This window comes from Mustelus asterias, chromosome 15 (genome assembly GCF_964213995.1).
Source record: "Mustelus asterias chromosome 15, sMusAst1.hap1.1, whole genome shotgun sequence".
Classification (NCBI taxonomy): Eukaryota; Metazoa; Chordata; class Chondrichthyes; order Carcharhiniformes; family Triakidae; genus Mustelus; species Mustelus asterias.
In genome coordinates this window covers 84813853-84831592 of record NC_135815.1, presented here as the reverse complement: position 1 = coordinate 84831592, position 17740 = coordinate 84813853, and the positions used below count along the sequence as shown (strand labels likewise).

The window sequence follows — 17740 nt, the reverse complement described above, 5'->3', positions numbered from 1 at the left end:
CATGGATAAGAGCTTTCGAGTTTGCCCTTAAAAAGGTTTCCTCTGCAAAACCAAGGGTCACAACACCTCCTGTGAACCATGGCTTATTGAAAAGCTGGACTGACACCACAATAATTTCAGTGGGCTAGGAGATGCCTGCCTCCACAATGGAGCCAGTGCAGAGTGTCACAATGGTTAGCACTGCTCCAGAGACCTGGGTTCAATTCCCGCTTGGGTCACTGTCTGTGTGGAGTTTGCACGTTCTCCCTGTGTCTGCATGGGTTTCCTCCAGATGCTCCGGTTTCCTCCCACAGTCCAAAGATGTGCGGGTTAGGTGCATTGGCCATGCTAAATTGCCCCTAGTGTCCCGGGATGCATAGGTTAGAGGGATTAGCGGGATAACTATGTGGGATTATGGGGATAAGGCCTAGGTGGGATTGTTGTCGGTACAGACTCGATGGGCTGAATGGCCTCCTTCTGCACTGTAGGAATTCCATGATTCTAGAGTGCTGGCTCACAACCCACTCCAATCAGCCTGCACCATTATCCTATGCTGATCGAGACTGGGGGGGCCACTGGGATTGCAGTCAGAAATCCCAGAATCAGGTTTTTTAAAAGGTCTTTTTTAAAGGTCTATGGAGACTCATTGGGTGAGATTTTCCAGCCGCGCTTGCCACAAGGTCGGAAAATCCTGCCCGAGGTCATTGGGCCTTTGCATGGTGGGATAATTAAAATCCCGCCCCCCTGACTCTGCAAAATACAGCTCAGAGGGAACCCCCTTGCCTCTTAGTAGAGAACATGGGGGGGGTCATAATTCCTCCCTCACCATCCTACACACCACATTTCATAGAAACTTAGAAACATAGAAGATAGGAGCAGGAGGAGATCATTCGGCTCTTCAAGCCTGCTCCGTCATTGATCAAAATCATGGCTGAACGTCCAACTCAATAGACTAATCCTGCTTTCTCTCCATAACCTTTCATCCCATTCGCCTCAAGTGCTATATCCAGTCGCCTCTTGAATACATTCAATGTTTTGACATCAACTACTTCCTGTGGTAATGAATTCCACAGCCTCACCACTCTTTGGGTGAAGAAATGTCTCCTCACCTCCGTCCTAAATGGTCTACCCAATATCCTCAGACGGTTAACCCCGGTTCTGGATACCTCCACATTGGGAACATCCTCCCTGCATCTATCCTGTCTTGTCCTATTAGAATTTTACAACTATGAGATTTCCCCCTTCTCCCCCCTCCCATTCATCTGCACTCCAGCAAAAACAATCCTAACCTAGACATCTCTCCTCATACATTAGTCCCGGCATCCCCAGAATCAGCCTGGTAAACCTTTGCTGCACTCCCTCGAGAGCAAGAACGTACATGACCAATTCGAGAGCATCTCTCAAATTAGGCATGTACCCCATCCCTAAATACTGTACCAGGGAGTGGGTTTCCTGCTAACACCTGTTGGTTGGACCCTGCCTTCTGTGTGGATCCCTTACCAGTTGCAGAATGTTTTTAACACGTTCGGACCTGTAGACATCCAGAGGAGGAGGGAAGCTGGTAGATTGTACAAATTTCCTTTGGGCTGACCACCGGGCACATCTTCCATCATGCTAAAGGGAATGTGGAGACTAGGTCGAGGAGGGTAACAAGCTTGGGTGGTCCCACCCATATGCTTCGGTAAGCATCAAAAATCCCAAGGCATTATTGAAAGAAGAGTTTCCCCATGACATGGGGAGGGGGGAGTGGAGAGGGAGGAGGGGTGGGGGGCGGGGAGGGGGGTGAAGGTGGGGGTGAGAGGCAGGGGCTGGAGCATAAATAAACAACAGTCACTAAACTGGGAGTTCAGGGTTGACACAGTGGTTAACACTGTTGCAACAATTACAGCGCCAGGAACCTGGGTTCAAATCTGGCCTCGGGTGTGGAGTTTGCACGTTCTCCCCATGTCTACTTAGGTTTCCTCCGGGTGCTCCAGTTTCCTCCCACACTCCAAAGCTGTGCAGGTTAGGTGGATTGGTCATGCTAAATTGATCCTTAGTGTCAGGGGGATAGCAGGATAAATATGTGGGATTCTGGGGATTGGGCCTGGGTGGGATTGTTGTTGGTGCAGACTTGATCGGCCAAATGGCCTTCTTCTGCACTGTAGGAAGTCTCACAACACCAGGTTAAAGTCCAACAGGTTTATTTGGTAGCACAAGCTTTCGGAGTGTTGCTCCTTCTTCAGGTGAGTGAGGAGTTGTGTTCACAAACAGGGCATATCATCATAGAATCATAGAATGCCTACAGTGCAGAAGGAGGCCATTCATCCCATCAAGTCTGCACTGACCACAATCCCACCCAGCCCCTATCCCCTTAGCCCCACATATTTACCCTGCTAATCTCCCTAACACTAAGTGACAATTTACCAAAGCCAATCAACCTAACCTGCACACCTTTTGGAGTGTGGGAGGAAACTGGAGCACCCGGAAGAAATCCACGCAGACACGGGGAGAATATGCAAACTCCACACAGACAGTGACCCAAGCCAGGAATTGAACCCAGGTCCCTGGCGCTGTGAGGCAGCAGTGCTAACCACTGTGCCACCGTGCTGCCCGTATATAGACACAAACTCAATTTACAAGATAATGGTTGGAATGCGAGTCTTTACAGGTAATCAAATCTTAAAGGTATAGACAATGTGAGTGGAGAGAGCGTTAAGCACAGGTTAAAGAGATGTGTATTGTCTCCAGCCACGACAGTTAGTGAGATTTTGCAAGCCCAGACAAGTCGTGGGGGTTACAGATGGTGTGACATGAACCTAAGATCCCGGTTGAGGCCGTCCTCATGTGTGCGGAACTTGGCTATCAGTTTCTACTCAGCGATTCTGCATTGGCATGTGTTGTGAAGGCCGCCTTGGAGAACGCTTACCCGAAGAGCAGAGGCTGAATGCCCGTGACTGCTGAAGTGTTCCCCGACAAGAAGAGGACGCTCCTGCCTGGTGATTGTCGAGCGGTGTTCATTCATCCGTTGTCGTAGCGTCTGCATGGTCTCCCCAACGTACCATGCCTCGGGACATCCTTTCTTGAGGCGTATCAGGTAGACAACGTTGGCCGAGTTGCAAGAGTATGTACCGTGTACCCGGTGGATGGTGTTCTCACATGAGATGATGACATCCGTGTCGATGATCCGGCATGTCTTGCAGATGTTGCTGTGGCAGGGTTGTGTGGTGTCGTGGTCACTGTTCTCCTGAAGACTGGGTAGTTTGCTGTGGACAATGGTCTGTTTGAGGTTGTGCAGTTGTTTGAAGGCAAGAAGTGGGGGTGTGGGGATGGCCTTGGCGAGATGTTTGTCTTCATCGATGACATGTTGAAGGCTCCGGAGAAGATGTCGTAGCTTCTCCGCTCCAGTGAAGTACTGGACGACGAAGGGTACTCTGTCCGCCGTGTCCCGTGTTTGTCTTCTGAGGAGGTCGGTGTGGTTTTTCGCAGTGACGCATCGGAATTGTCGATCGATGAGTCGAGCGCCATATCCTGTTCTTATGAGGGCATCTTTTAGCATTTGGAGGTGTCTGTTGCAATCCTCCTCATCTGAGCAGATCCTGTGGAGGGTTTGTCCATAGGGGATGGCTTCTTTAATGTATTTAGGGTGGAAGCTGGAGAAGTGGAGCATCATGAGGTTATCCGTGGGCTTGCGGTACAGTGAAGTGCTGAGGTGACCGTCCTCAATGGAGATGCGTGTGTCCAAGAATGCAACCGATTCCGGAGAGTAGTCCATGGTGAGTCTGATGGTGGGATGGAACTTGCTGATGTCATTATACAGTTGTTTCAGTGATTGTTCACCATGAGTCCAAAGGAAGAAAATGTCATCGATGTATCCAGTGTATAGCATCGGTTGAAGGTCCTATGCGGTGACGAGGTCTTGTTCGAACCTCAACCGGAATCTTGGGTTCATGTCACACTATCTGTAACCCCCATGACTTGCCTGGGCTTGCAAAATCTCACTAACTGTCCTGGCTGGAGTCAATACACATCTCTTTAACCTGTGCTTAACTCTCTCTCCACTCACATTGTTTAAGACTTGATTACCTGTAAAGAGTCACATTCCAACCATTATCTTGTAAATTGAGTTTGTGTCTATATATGCCCTGTTTGTGAACACAACTCCTCACTCACCTGAAGAAGGAGCGACACTCCGAAAGCATGTGCTACCAAATAAACCTGTTGGACTTTAACCTGATGTTGTGAGACTTCTTACTGTGCTTATCCCAGTCCAACACCGGCATCTCCACATCAGGGATTTTATGATTCAGGGGAAATGACTTTACCCAGAGAGTGGTTAGAATGTGGAACTCGCTACCACATGGAGCAGTTGAAGCAAATAGCACAGATGAATTTAGTGGGAAGATAGGTAGACACATGAGAGAGCTAAGAAAGAGATGGTGATGGGATTAGCTGAAGGTGGGATTAGTGTGAAGCATGGTCACTTGTGTAAGTCCTGGCATGGAGCTGCTGGTACTCTGGGCTCTGTTTCTGTGCTCAACATTGTATAAATTTCTCTGTATTGCCTCCTACTGCTTGTCATTTCCAATTTCTTCAAACTGTCAGTCATCAATGAAAACATGCAGATCTTGTCAATGTCATATCACTGAGGAGCTATATTAGCATTGACAGGCACCCTTGGGTAGTGCTTATTTTTTGGAACATCCGTCTTCTTCGATAATTAATCATTGATACACAGAGCGAACTGGAATGGCTCTGGAGCTGAACCCTGTGGGACCACGAATAACCACTTCCAGCCATTCTGAAAAACTGCCCAGAACTCTTATCCTCTGTTTTCCCCTTAAAGTCTGAAAGACGTGCTGGTTATGTGCATCGGCCATGCTAAATTCTCCCTCAGTGCGCCTGAACAGGTGCCGGAGTGTGGCGACTAGGGGACTTTCACAGTAACTTCCTGTAAGCCTACTTGTGTAATAAACTTTAAACTTTAAAGCAGTTTTTAGTCCAACTTGCTTCAATCATCTCAATTTTATACTCCTTCATCTTTTCCAAATGACTCCTCAGCATCAGCTTTCTGAAAGTCTGTGTACACTGCATCCACTGCATTCCCCTCCATCGTATCCCCCACCTCTTCAAATAACGCAATCAGGTTTCTCCAGCATGATCTTCATTTCTGAAACCAGTCGTCTTGGAATTAGTTTCCCCTCAACTAAATATTTAGTCATTTCATTTTCAATTAAAGATGCCAAAATTACCCCTTCTGTAGATGTTGAATTAACTGGCCTATTTCTTTGACCCAGGTTGTGTAGATGGAAGACTACTGGTGAGTAGCAGTTGGAATGAAGTCCAGTATCTCAAATACCAGTAACAGAACATCACATCTAATACCCAAGGGTATAGTTTGTCCAGAAGGAAATGAAAAAGAGACACAACTCATGACATTCACAAACAGAATGATGGACCTTTAGTATTCCCGGGAATTTAGAACTTAGGGTTGATTTGACCAAAGGTTTCAAGATAATTAAGGGGAACTATCAGATTGAGAGAAATGATTTCTGCGGCTTGGGTAATCTAGTCCAAAAAAATCAGAACCAGCCATTTCACAATGTTCAGTTGTCCACTTGTTCAGTTTTGGTCACCCTGTTTATAGGAGTGTTCCCTTCCAGTCGGGGGACACTTCAGCAGTCAAGGGCATTCAGCCTCCGATCTTCGGGTAAGCATTCTCCACGGCAGCCTTCAAGACACATGACAACGCAGAATCGCTGAGCAGAAACTGATAGCCAAGTTCCACATGCATGAGGATGGCCTCAACCGGGATCTTGGGTTCATGTCACATTACATGTAACCCCACCATTTGGCCTGGGCTTGCAAAATCTTACTAACTGTCCTGGCTTGAGACAATTCACACCTCTTTAACCTGTGATTATCCCTCTCTCCACTTGCACTGTCTGTACCTGTAAGGAATTGATTACCTGTAAAGAGTCGCATTCCAACCATTCTTCACATTCTAATCTGCAATTATCTTGCAATTGTGTCTCTGTCTATATATGCCATGTTTGTGAACCTACCTCTCCACTCACCTGATGAAGGGGCAACGCTCCGAAAACTCGTGATTCTAAAAATAGCTGTTGGACTTTAACCTGGTGTTGTGAGATTTCATACTATTATAGGAAAGACATTGATAAACTGGAAAGAGTGCAAAGAAAATTTACGAGGACGTTGCCAGGACTCGAGGGCCTGAGTTATAGGGAGCAGTTAGCCAGGCTAGGACTTTATTCCTTGGAACATAGGAGGATGAGGGGCGACCTTTTTGAGATGTATAAAATCATGAGGGGCGTAAATAGAATGAACAGACACTGGGGGAATTTTCACATCCCGCCTGCTGTGGGAATTATAGAATTGTAGCAGGCTGGGGATTTGGGGGGGACCATAGAAAGGGCCTTGGGTGAGATTTTCCGGTTTTGGGTCGGGCACAGGTGGAAAATCCTGGCCATAGTCTTTTTCCTAGGGAAGGGAAATTGAAAACTAGAGGGCATAGGTTTAAGGTTAGGGGGGAAAGATTTAAAAGGGACCTGAGGGGACCTTCTTCATGCAGGGGGTGATGCGTATATGGAATGATCTGCCAGAGAAAGTGGTTGAGGCAGGTTCAATAGCAACATTTAAAAAGATTTGGATAAGTACATGGATGGGAAAGGATTAGAGGCATCTGTGGCGAGAAGCAAAATTTAATGTTGTTGAGAGTTTCCAGAGTTTTCTGTTTTCATTCCAAGCATGAAGTTGGGATTCATTGTTATACACAAAGAATAACTCTCTTCTGCAAATAGCTGAGGCCAACTGTTAATTGTTAATCAAAAGATTTTACGGACTATCCGGGACAAAAACATGTTTACATTGTTAGGTCTTGGATCGCATTAAAGGCTGGAACATCCTCATGGGTTTAAATGGCCAATACTCTCGTTCATATGATCTCAAATAAATGCTCCCAAATGACAGGCGAGTAGCAAGTCGAATGAAGTCCAATATCTCAAAGAACAGCAACAGAACAGGGGTTTGAGATTAGGTCCAGAAAGAGATGAGGAAGAGACACAACTCATGATATCCACAAGCAGACTGATGTACCTTTAGCATTCCCTGGAATTTAGAAGGTGGCACACCTACACCCGCCGTTTACACTTCCCGCTGCCTCGGAAAAGCAGCCAGCATAATCAAGAATCCCACGCACCCTGTACATTCTCTCTTCCACCTTCTTCCGTCGGGAACAAGATACAAAAGTCTGAGATCACGTACCAACCGACTCAAGAACAGCTTCTTCCCTTTTGCCAACAGACTTTTGAATGGCCCTGCCATATATTAAGTTGATCTTTCTCTACACCCTAGTTATGACTGTAACACTATATTCTGCACTCGCTCCTTTCTTTCTCCCCAATGTAGTCTATGAATGGTATGCTTTGTCTGTATAGCGCGCAAGAAACAATACTTTTCACTGCATCCCAATACATGTGCGAATAATAAATCAATCAAATCAAATCTAAATAACTGTCCCAAATGGAACATAAGAAATCAACGTCCCCAAATGATTAATTCTAAAATATTGTTTTAAATCAGCAACACCGAATAACAGATTGGAAGTGCCTTTTCGAGCCAATATCTTACCTTGCTGGAGAATCTCCATTCTCATCGAACCATACTTCCTCACCAGAGACCCCAATGAATGAAGTCTTGATCAGAAACTGGAGTAATTTGTTGCCATCGACAGGCTTCATTGCGTCACAGAGTCCGGAATGCCCTGGGCAGAGGGCTTTGTGCATGTCATGCAAGCCGTGGGCCATGGCGTAGATGGCGTTGATGATGAAACCCATCTTGCTGTCTTGCACGTAATTTTCTGCTAAGCTTTCGTTTCCTGCAGGAGAGGAACAGGCTCCCATCAGTGATTCACGCTGCAATTTTACTCGACGATGTTGCTATTTTTAATCGGCACGCGCATAAAGAGTGAAGGGGAAGACAAGGTAAATGAAAAAGGAATGATTTGGGAATGCCTGGTCTGTCATTGGCAATTTCACAGATGGATTCCATTTGGTTCTGGGCGTTCTTTTGTGGCTTAAGGTAATTACTCCTTCACAATGCATTATTCCACCCTTCATCACAAACTAATAGATTCTATTAGCGTTAACATACTTCAGTCTATGGAGACAGACAGACAGAGTCAACTGGAGAAAGAGAAAAGGGTGAGTACAACACTGAGAAAGATGCTTCATGAAATAGCGTGCCTGATTTACATCGTACTGGGAACCAGTGCTTATTTCCTGTGTTAGCCACAGGCATGTTCTATTGGATATAAGGAAAGATGAGAAATGCTTGGGACATTATTCCCAGTTCCTGTTGTCTCAAAAAAGGTGTTTATCAGGAGACATACACGTGCAGGTATGTGTGGCATCTCAGTATCCAGCGAACACAATGAGGAATTCTCTGGTCATTCACCCTGGCGGGATTCTCCAATCAGCACACCCCCCACTCGCGGGTTTCCTGCCAGCGTGGGATGATGTCAATGGGAATTCCCATTGATAGCAGCGGGACTGGAGAATCTCATTGCTAGCAAATAACGCGCCACCTCCTGCCGATGGGAAACACGCTGCTGGGAGGCTGGAGAACCTCACCCAAGCAGTTTCACTCTTCTGGCTCGCTGGGTCAGTCTGACTAGTTATCGGGCAGGAGTGGTATGATATTGATTATAGGGGATGACAGGGACCACTGGTTTTGAATTTTTTTATATTCTTTTCTCAGTGTTGCAAAGCCAATGCGCAGAGCAGACAAGGTGAGCTCTTAATCCGTCTCCCAGCTTGCTCCAAAAACCAATTCAAATTGAATCCAATTAATGGTCCCCATAAAAGAGACAGACTAGGTTGATACAAGGACTGCTGATAGGAGTGTCCAGGTGGACATCCATTGCAAACCTGAAACTTCTCATAAGGAGGTTTAACCCCCTGTTCAGGGAGTACTGCTGCTGGAATTCTGCTAAAACTCCTCCAGGAGGATCCATGAATACGCAGAATTCAGGAGAACCAACTTTACCAGAATAGTGAAACGTGGAACTTGCTACCATGTGGAGTGGCAGAGGCAAATAACATAGATAAGGGTGTTATCGCTGATATAGAATAGAATCCCTATAGTGCAGGAGGAGGACATTCAGCCCATCAAGTCTGCACCGACCACAATCTCACCCAGGCCCTATTCCATATTTTCCCTGCTAATCCCCTGTCAACTTAGCATGGCCAATCAACCTAACCTGCACATCTTTGGACTGTGGGAGGAAACCGGAGCACCTGGAGGAAACCCACGCAGACACCGGGAGAATGTGCAAACTCCACACAGACAACCACCTGAGGCCAGAATTGAACCCGGGTCCTGGCATTGTGAGGCAGCAGTCGCCCCTGTGCCATAGGAGACACAGAGCAGTTATGATCGCATTATTCAAGCATATGTAGGGAGAGAACTATTTCAGAGAAAGGTCTCTGAGGCAGACTCTGGTGTTTACAGGACAGCTGCACATATTCATACCATGCTTTGCACGCACACAGACATTATCTAAATTTTGATCCAACAATACATACAGGTTTTACCAAAACGGGCACATCTTGTATAAGACACGTATTTACCCTTTCACCCATTGCAGAGGCTGCCAACTTATCTTGGTATGCCTACCCCGATCTCTAACACTGTTCTTGCTGTCTGACTCTAAGGGTGCAGCGATCTTAGCGGCTGTTCACACCACACTCCCGCTGCAGTGAGGTCAGAGAATTTGGCGCCCAGTCAAATCTCCGTTCACTGCAGCGGGATGGGAAAATCCCGCTGGCGTGAACAGTGGTAAGATTCTGACCAAGAACTTTGTTATCACTAAAGCTCATGCAGTCTTGCGAGGTGCTAAGCGTAGCTGGAAATTCTGCTGACTTTAAATTGTAAGAAGGTCAATTGCTATCAAAATGTGTTCGATGCTCAGCTAGATAACAAAGAGAAAGGCTGGTTCTCTGTAGCAAAGGGATCTATAAGCATTTTCTGTTATTTTCTTGTTAATTCTTAATTCTTAAACCTCACTACATAATTATATTAAAATCTCAACCTTTATCATTTATTTTCCCTCAACAAGGGGAAGCTAGATAAATACACAAGTAAGGAGTGAATCCAAGGATATGCTAATAAGATTAGATAAAGTTGGATGGGAGGAGGCTTGTGTGAAGCATAAACACTTATAGAGTGGATTAGTTGGAAGCATGGTGACATAATGGTTAGCACTGCTGTCTTACAGCACCGGGGACCCAGGTTCAATTCAGAGCTCGGGTGACTGTGTGGAGTTTGCACATTCTCCCTGTGTCTGCATGGGTTTCCTCCGGGTGCTCCAGTTTCCTCCCATACTCTGAAGATGTGCGGGTTAGGTGGATTGGCCATGCTAAATTGCCCCTGAGAGTCCAAAGATGTGCGGGTTAGGTGGATTGGCCATGCTAAATTGCCCCTGAGAGTCCAAAGATGTGCAGGTTAGGTGGATTGGCCGTGGTAAATACATGGGATTATGGGGAGAGAGCGAGGCTGGGCTTGGGTAAGATGCTCTTTCAGAGAGTTGGTGCAAACCCGATGGGCTGAATGGCCTCTTTCTGTACTGTACGGATTCTATGATCCGTGTCCTTGCTATAAATATTATGAAATCATATATAATTCACTCAGGTTCTCTCAGATTGTTAAAATCTTAAATTGGTTTGTGTAGAAATGAATGTCGAGTAGTTTGATCATTTGGAGGCTGAAACTTAGGTAGAACGGAGAGAGAATGACAATAGAAAGTAAATTAAATGCAGAGCTGTTCCAGTTGCTCGCTCTGTGATTCATTGCGTTGTATTTTCTGACTGACAGCAATGTTCCCTATCTCTCAGACCTGGCTTTTTGTACAACACTGTCTGCATCGCTGTGTTTCCCCTTCATTTGAAATTCACCTTGGTCAATTTGATAGAAGCAGCAAATTTGGTGGGGGTTGGGGGGGGGGGGGGTGGGGGTGGTGGGGGGAATGGTCAGTTTCAGCTGTGCAAGATTACACAGTGAGAAACTACACTCCAGTCCCAGATTTCCTATTTCAGTAATTGCAGGATGTCGGCCGCTGCGCTGTTAGCCAAATGTCAGAGTAAAACATCAAAACGTAAATTTTCCATTTTCCTCAGAACAGGAGGTGATCAGTCAACCTGTTGATCTGTTTTGCCATTCAATTAAATCTTGGCTGGTCGACACTTTTAACTCCATTTACGCACCTTGATTTTGCAACACTTAATACCCTTTCTTCAACCAAAGCCTAGCGATCACAATCTTTAAAATTTGAATTAACACCCCAGCGTGAGGGAGAGAATTTCAGATTTTCACTCACTTTGAAGAGCGGCACGGTGGCACTGTGGTTAGCACTGCTGCCTCACAGTGCCCGGGACCCGAGTTCAATTCCAGCCTCGGGTGACTGTTTCTGCAATTTGCACATTCTCCCCGTGTTGGCGTGGGTTTCCTTCAGGTGCTCCGGTTTCCTCCCACAGTCCAAAGATGTGCAGGTTAGGTGGATTGGCCATGCTAAATTACCCGAGTGTCAGAGGGATTAGCAGGGTAAATACCGAGATTGTTGTGGGTGCAGGCTCGATGGGCCGAATGGCCTCCTTCTGTACTGTAGGGATTCTATGATTTTATTCTTCCTGATTTCCCTTGTGAATGGACTGTTGCTAGTATTAAGATTCTGCAACCCCGCCTCCCCCCTCCCATCCCCCGCACACCCCAGCCCCATGTCCTGTACTCTCCCGCCAAAGGGAATAGTTTATCAGTATCTACCCTATTGTACCCATTTAACATAGTCAAGCTGGCAATGAAATCATCTCTCAACGTTCTAAAACTGAAGAGAATAAAAACCTTACCCAACGACTGTTAATTTTACACTTGTAACTTAGAGTGGAAAGGGTGACTTGAGGTTGTGCAGACTAGAATGTGGTATCCCATCCTCCAAACTAGGCTGACGTGATGACAGAATGAGAGGCTCTGCAAAATGAGGCTTATGAAAATGTATCTTATATTGTTACATTCTTCTGTTCAACCTAAACATGCCAATCACACAAAAAGGATTGTAGAAACAATAATCTGGTTCTTAATTTGAAGGTGAGACTATAGACAAATGTTGGTAAGTAGGAGGTTAACTAGAAGACTCCTACTGCCTGGTGATGAGGCTGAGTGCAGGTCATGCGACTAATTGGCTGGGATTTTACGATCTCGCTTGGGCGAGGCTTGTAAAATCCCACCCAAGGCCAACAGATAATTCTGTCCTGCACGCCTCGCCAGCCCCGATTATAGGGTGGGCGTGCTGGTAAAATTCCGGCCATTGTGGCTCAAGATAGTAATAATTGACAGCCGCTTAAAGGTACATATTCATCATATCATAACATCCCCCTTTTTTCCTAAGCTAAAGGCTTACCTTCAAAGAGTCAAGCTATTTGCATAACGGCAAAAAGAAAACAACATTGTACCTGAATAAAACTTGGTGCAAAACAATACGTTTACAAGCCTCTAAAATGTATCAAGCGTTTGCTTATCCATCCAGACTTAATTACAAAGACCTTTACTGGAGCTTGCAGCACCTTTTCAGAATGCTGGTTAGGTGTGCTTTGCTTGTGTTGCATCTTAGACCATGTTCTGTCCGCAATAGGGTTATTCAGTATTTCTGGTTGTGTATTTCTGATGTTGCAACTGTTTCACCATTTGGTGTTTGCACTTGATATAATCTTGCTTCTGAGCCTACTCTGAGGATTGCTGCTGGATTCCACGTACCTTCAATTAGGTGTTACACTCGAATGTCCTGCCCTGTTGGGTAATTCATCATCCGCGTGTCGGGCATGGGCATCTTTCATCTTCCCCTGTTTTTCAAGTAATGCATCACAGAACTCCTGGGAGTATCAATGAGTGATGACTGGGGGAGATTTGCCTGCTGAATAGTAATTGGTTCCGCAGTGTGATAAAGTGCACATGTTCGGAATCTGTATACATATTCGGTTCCAATTGTGCCGTGTAGCCTGTGGTCTTCTCCCAGTGTGAGCAGAGAATTTCTAATGATTCTCCTTCTAGTCTTTGTTATTGTATCGATGGTACCACGGATGGTGACCAAGGACTGGTCCTTGCACATCGATAGATCTGTGATCTCTAGCCCCCGTGGCACCCAGAACATAAAGTCTCTGGGTGACTAGAATGGTTTGTTGTAGCGATACTTGTGTGTAATAGATCTCAGGGGTGGAAGCTCTAGCCATTGTATGCAGTGAGCATGACATTGGTTGGTTGAATCATCTCTTGCCATTTCTGTGGCAAGAATGTTTGCACTTGAACCACTACCCAGTATTGCATAAAGTTTATGCTGATCCTTCATCTGTGGATATATAATATAAATGGTTGCAAAGGCTTCTTTGTTTATTGATAGTCTGGTCATCCTCAAACTCTGCACGTATAGCTTGGCTAGACATTTTGTGCATCTTATCTGGACGCTGTTTAGTATGCAGTCTATGTTGGTTCGAATGTTGTACCTGTATAGCCTCTCGTTGCAACTTCTCAGTCCATAGAATCACTACAGTGCGGAAAGAACCATTCAACCCATCACGCTTGCACCGACTCCCCAAAAGAGCATCTAACCCAGGTCCATCCCCTCACCTTATCCCAGTAACCCTGTGCACTTACCATGGCTGATCCGCCCAACCGGCACATCTTTTGGACACTAAGGGGCAATTTACCATGACCAATCCACCTAACCTGTACCTGTAACCCAGACTGTGGGAGGAAACCGGAGTACCTGGAGGAAACCCTCACAGACAAGGGGAGAACTCCACACAGACAGTCACCTAAGGTTGGAATCGAACCGGGGTGCCCGGCGCTGTGAGGCAACAGTGTCAACCATGACTTTGAGCCACTTGTTTTGGCCTTTTGCTTTCTGTACTGCCGCTTCCAATGTTCTCTGGTGCCAAATGTTTTGTGTATAGTTTTAAAAGCTAGACAATTTCTGGGTTCATCTATGAGTCCACATCACCCGCATTGGCAAGTCTTCATTTGCTATCGTGTGAATGGTGGACACATTACACATAGCCTATAGACTTTGTTTAGCCAGTAGTTAGGCTTCCTATTTGCATCTGCTTTGCAGTAGTGCTTCCATGCTGTAACCTGCGGGTTGGTCAAAGAGGTATTTTTGGAACACTTACATCGGGGTAGATGCTATCACGAGTTCAATAACTCTGTTGGCTAGCTCTGGTGTCATCATACCCCTTGTCTCTGCATCGACTTATGAATTGATCAACAGTCTCTGTAGGTTGTTGTCTAACGAACATGAATTCCAGATGGTGTATTCAAAAGTTGAGTTCCACTTAACTGGCTGGTTTTCAAGCATTGACCGTATTTTAACTGGATTTTTATGTTAGCTGTCAGAGGTATTTTTTGCATTAATTTATGAAATGTGGGTGTCGTTGGCTTAGGCCAGCATTTATTGCCCATCCCTAATTGCCTCTGAGAAGGTGGTAGTGAGCCGCCTTTAGGAACCATTGCAGTCTTTGAGGGATAGGTACATTCAGTGCTGTTAGGGAAGGAATTCTGGGATTTTGACCCAGTGACAGTGAAGGAATGCTGATATATTTCCAAGTCAGGATGGTGAGTGGCTTGGAGGGGAGACTCCAGGTGGTGATGTTCCCATGTGACTGTTTCCCTTGTCCTTCGAGATGGTAGTGGTGGTGAGTTTGGAAGATGCTGTCTATGGTGCCTTGGTGAGTTCTTGCAGTGCATCTTGTAGATGATACACATGGCTGTCACTGCTCATCAGTGGTGGAGGGAGTGAATGGTTGTGGATAGGGTGCCAAATAAGGGGGCTGCTTTGTCCTGGACAGTATCGGGCTTCTTGAGTGTTGTTGGAGCTGCACTTCTCCAGGCAAACGGAAAGCATTCCATCACGCTCCTGACTTGTGCCTTAGTGATGGTGCATAATTCGGCATGTCTGCTACAACTCTCACCAACTTTTACAGATGTACCATAGAAAGCATTCTTTCTGGTTGTATCACTGCTTGATATGGCTCCTGCTCTGTCCAAGACCTCAAGAAACTACAAAGGGTCGTGAACAAAGCCCAGTACACCACGCAAACCAACCTCCCATCCATTGACTCTGTCTACATTTTCCCCCTGCCTCGGAAAAGCAGCCAGCATAATCAAGGACCGCATGCACCCCGGACATTCTCTCTTCCACCTTCTTCCGTCAGGAAAAAGATACAAAAGGTTGAGGACACGTACCAACCAATTCAAGAACACTTCTTCCCTGCTGCCATCAGACTTTTGAATGGGTCTACCTCGTATTAAGCTGATCTTTCTCTGCACCCTAGCTATGACTGTTACACTACATTCTGCACCCTCTCCTTTCCTTCTTTATGAACGGTATGCTTTGTCTGTATGGTGCGCAAGAAACAATATTTTTCACTGTATGCTAATCCATATGACAATAATCAATCAAATCAAATCAAATCAAACAGGCTTTGGGAGTGTCAGAAGGTAACTCCCAGGATGTTGAGAGTGGGGGATTCAGCGACGATAATGCCATTGAATATCAAGGGGCAATGGTTAGATTGTTGGAGACGGTCATTGTCTGGCATTTGTGTGGCATAAATTCCATGCACCACCTGTCAGCACAAGGCTGGATGGTGTCTAGGGCTTGCTGCATTTATACATGGACTACTCGGGTATCAGATGCATTCAGTCTGTGGAGCCTACAGCAATTTTAATTTTATTGCTAGTTTGGAAACATTAAGTTCCAGGAAACACAAATTGATGTGTCAACGGAACAAAGTAAACTCAGATTGGAGCTGCCTTCCAGTTGAGTACTGGAAATTATATGGCCATCTGCTACTTTTTTCAATGATTTTTAATGCTATCTGGAACATCTGATGAATATTCAAGCTTTCTTTAGCTCCCTGTGTTGCAGTATTCAAGGTGGCCACCACCTTAGCTGGCCATAGGTTGCTCCTTGACTGCAATGGTGGCACTGTTGAGTTGTGTTTTTCCGGGTTTTGCTCAAGTTCCACCCAGAAAACCATGATTTTTTGCTGCAGGTACATGTTGCTAGCTTTAGAAGTAAGATTTAACCAAAAAAAAAATTTTTTTCAGACATCATTTGGCTGTTAGGAGCTGTTACTAATGCATTCTTCTCCCCAGCCTGTGGTGTTTTAACATCCCCGACCTCCTGTAGGGGCAGTAAGCAGGAAGATGGAGGCTGGAATTCTCGAATGTTGTACCAGTGAGAACAGTGAATTTGGCGCTCAGCCAAATCTCTATTCACAACAGCGGGACTGGAGAATCCCAGCCGCAGATGAGGTCAGAGAGTCCTGGCCAGAGTCTTTCCTGTCTGTGAGTTTTGTTTAAAGTTAGACTTTATGGAGTCAGCTATCTCATTTCTGTTCCCGCTTAAACTATGCAGGAGGTTGACTTATACTAGTTAAGCTCTCCCAAATCGAACAATCTTCCCAGGATTTGACGCTTGCTGGCCAGAGCAAGGTGCAACAATGTCCCAGAATGAAGGTCCAGTATGCAGGATCCATATATACAGCTGCAGAATCACGCACACACAGCGAGTTCTTTAGAGTCATTTCACTTCCACGTCAGATCTTTTGCCGCATGTGAAAGGAATGGGGCCCATATACTTTCAGTCAAATCTTCAAAAACCATGCCAGACATCTTACATTCTTTGATTCAATGTAAATATACCAATCGCGGAACAAGGATTAATGAAACAATAATCTATGTTCTTTGAAGATAAAGACTATGTACAAATAATTTTAATTAGTATTATAATGTAACCAATGATACCCAATGATAACATTGGAATACGTAATGACTTTAATCAGGCAATTGAGGTGGGCCTGTTAGAATATGAACTCCCTGATTAAGGGCCAAATTGATGGGCCAATCAGGGAGCCTCTTGCTTTATATTTAACCAGGAGTGTCAGTTCCTCTGGGACTCCGAGTGTAGACTGCAAACTGAAAGCACTCTGTACGCTGTTATCAGACTTATAAATAAAGGGATTTTGTTGAAGGGACTTCTGCCTCTGAGGACTTATTACAGAGTCTGTTACAATGTAACAAATGGTAACATGCTGTGAGGGTCAGCTGACCTGGTAGACAATCTAACCAATGGCAAAATGATGCGGTGATCAGCTGACCCGGTATAAATAGAAAGCAGATGGGATTGCAGGGTTTGTGTGGTGCAGGGCGTGGACTGAGTATTGGTGCAATGAAGTTTCATTATTAAACCTTTTTCTTTGATTTACTTTGTGAAGTTAGTTCTTTTATTGCTTGCAACTGAGATATCCTTACTGCCAGATGAACAATTAGGGGGCTAATTGTACATTCTGACTCCTACCATCTGCTGTAGATTGAAAACAAATCATGGGACAAATACGTCATCCTGTGTTGAGGTGACAATGATTGACAGCAGTGAAAGATATGCTTCATTAAAGGCACATCTATATCAGATCACAACATTACCGCTAGTTTGCTTCACATTGGTAGCACCTCTGCATTCAAGCCCTACTCTTGAGCATTGAAGTCCACACACCAGTGCCAGCACAGCTGGAGGTGCCATCTTTCAGATGTAGTGTTAAATAAAGGCCTCATCTGGATGCAAAAGATCCCATCTTGATAATTAAAGTGCAGGAGGAAAGCCCTCTCAGTGTCTTTGACAACAAGTTCCCTCCTCAACCTACATCACAAAAATGGT

General features: G+C 45.4%; 1 protein-coding gene across 1 annotated transcript in view; it reads right to left on the bottom strand.

Annotated features, from left to right (window-relative positions):
• Nucleotides 1-17740, bottom strand: part of LOC144504747 (metabotropic glutamate receptor 1-like) — a 224637-nt gene that overhangs the window by 44054 nt on the left and 162843 nt on the right. Inside the window, 1 exon segment of the mRNA XM_078230489.1 lies at nucleotides 7609-7855. Coding sequence (XP_078086615.1) covers nucleotides 7609-7855 — 247 coding nt within the window.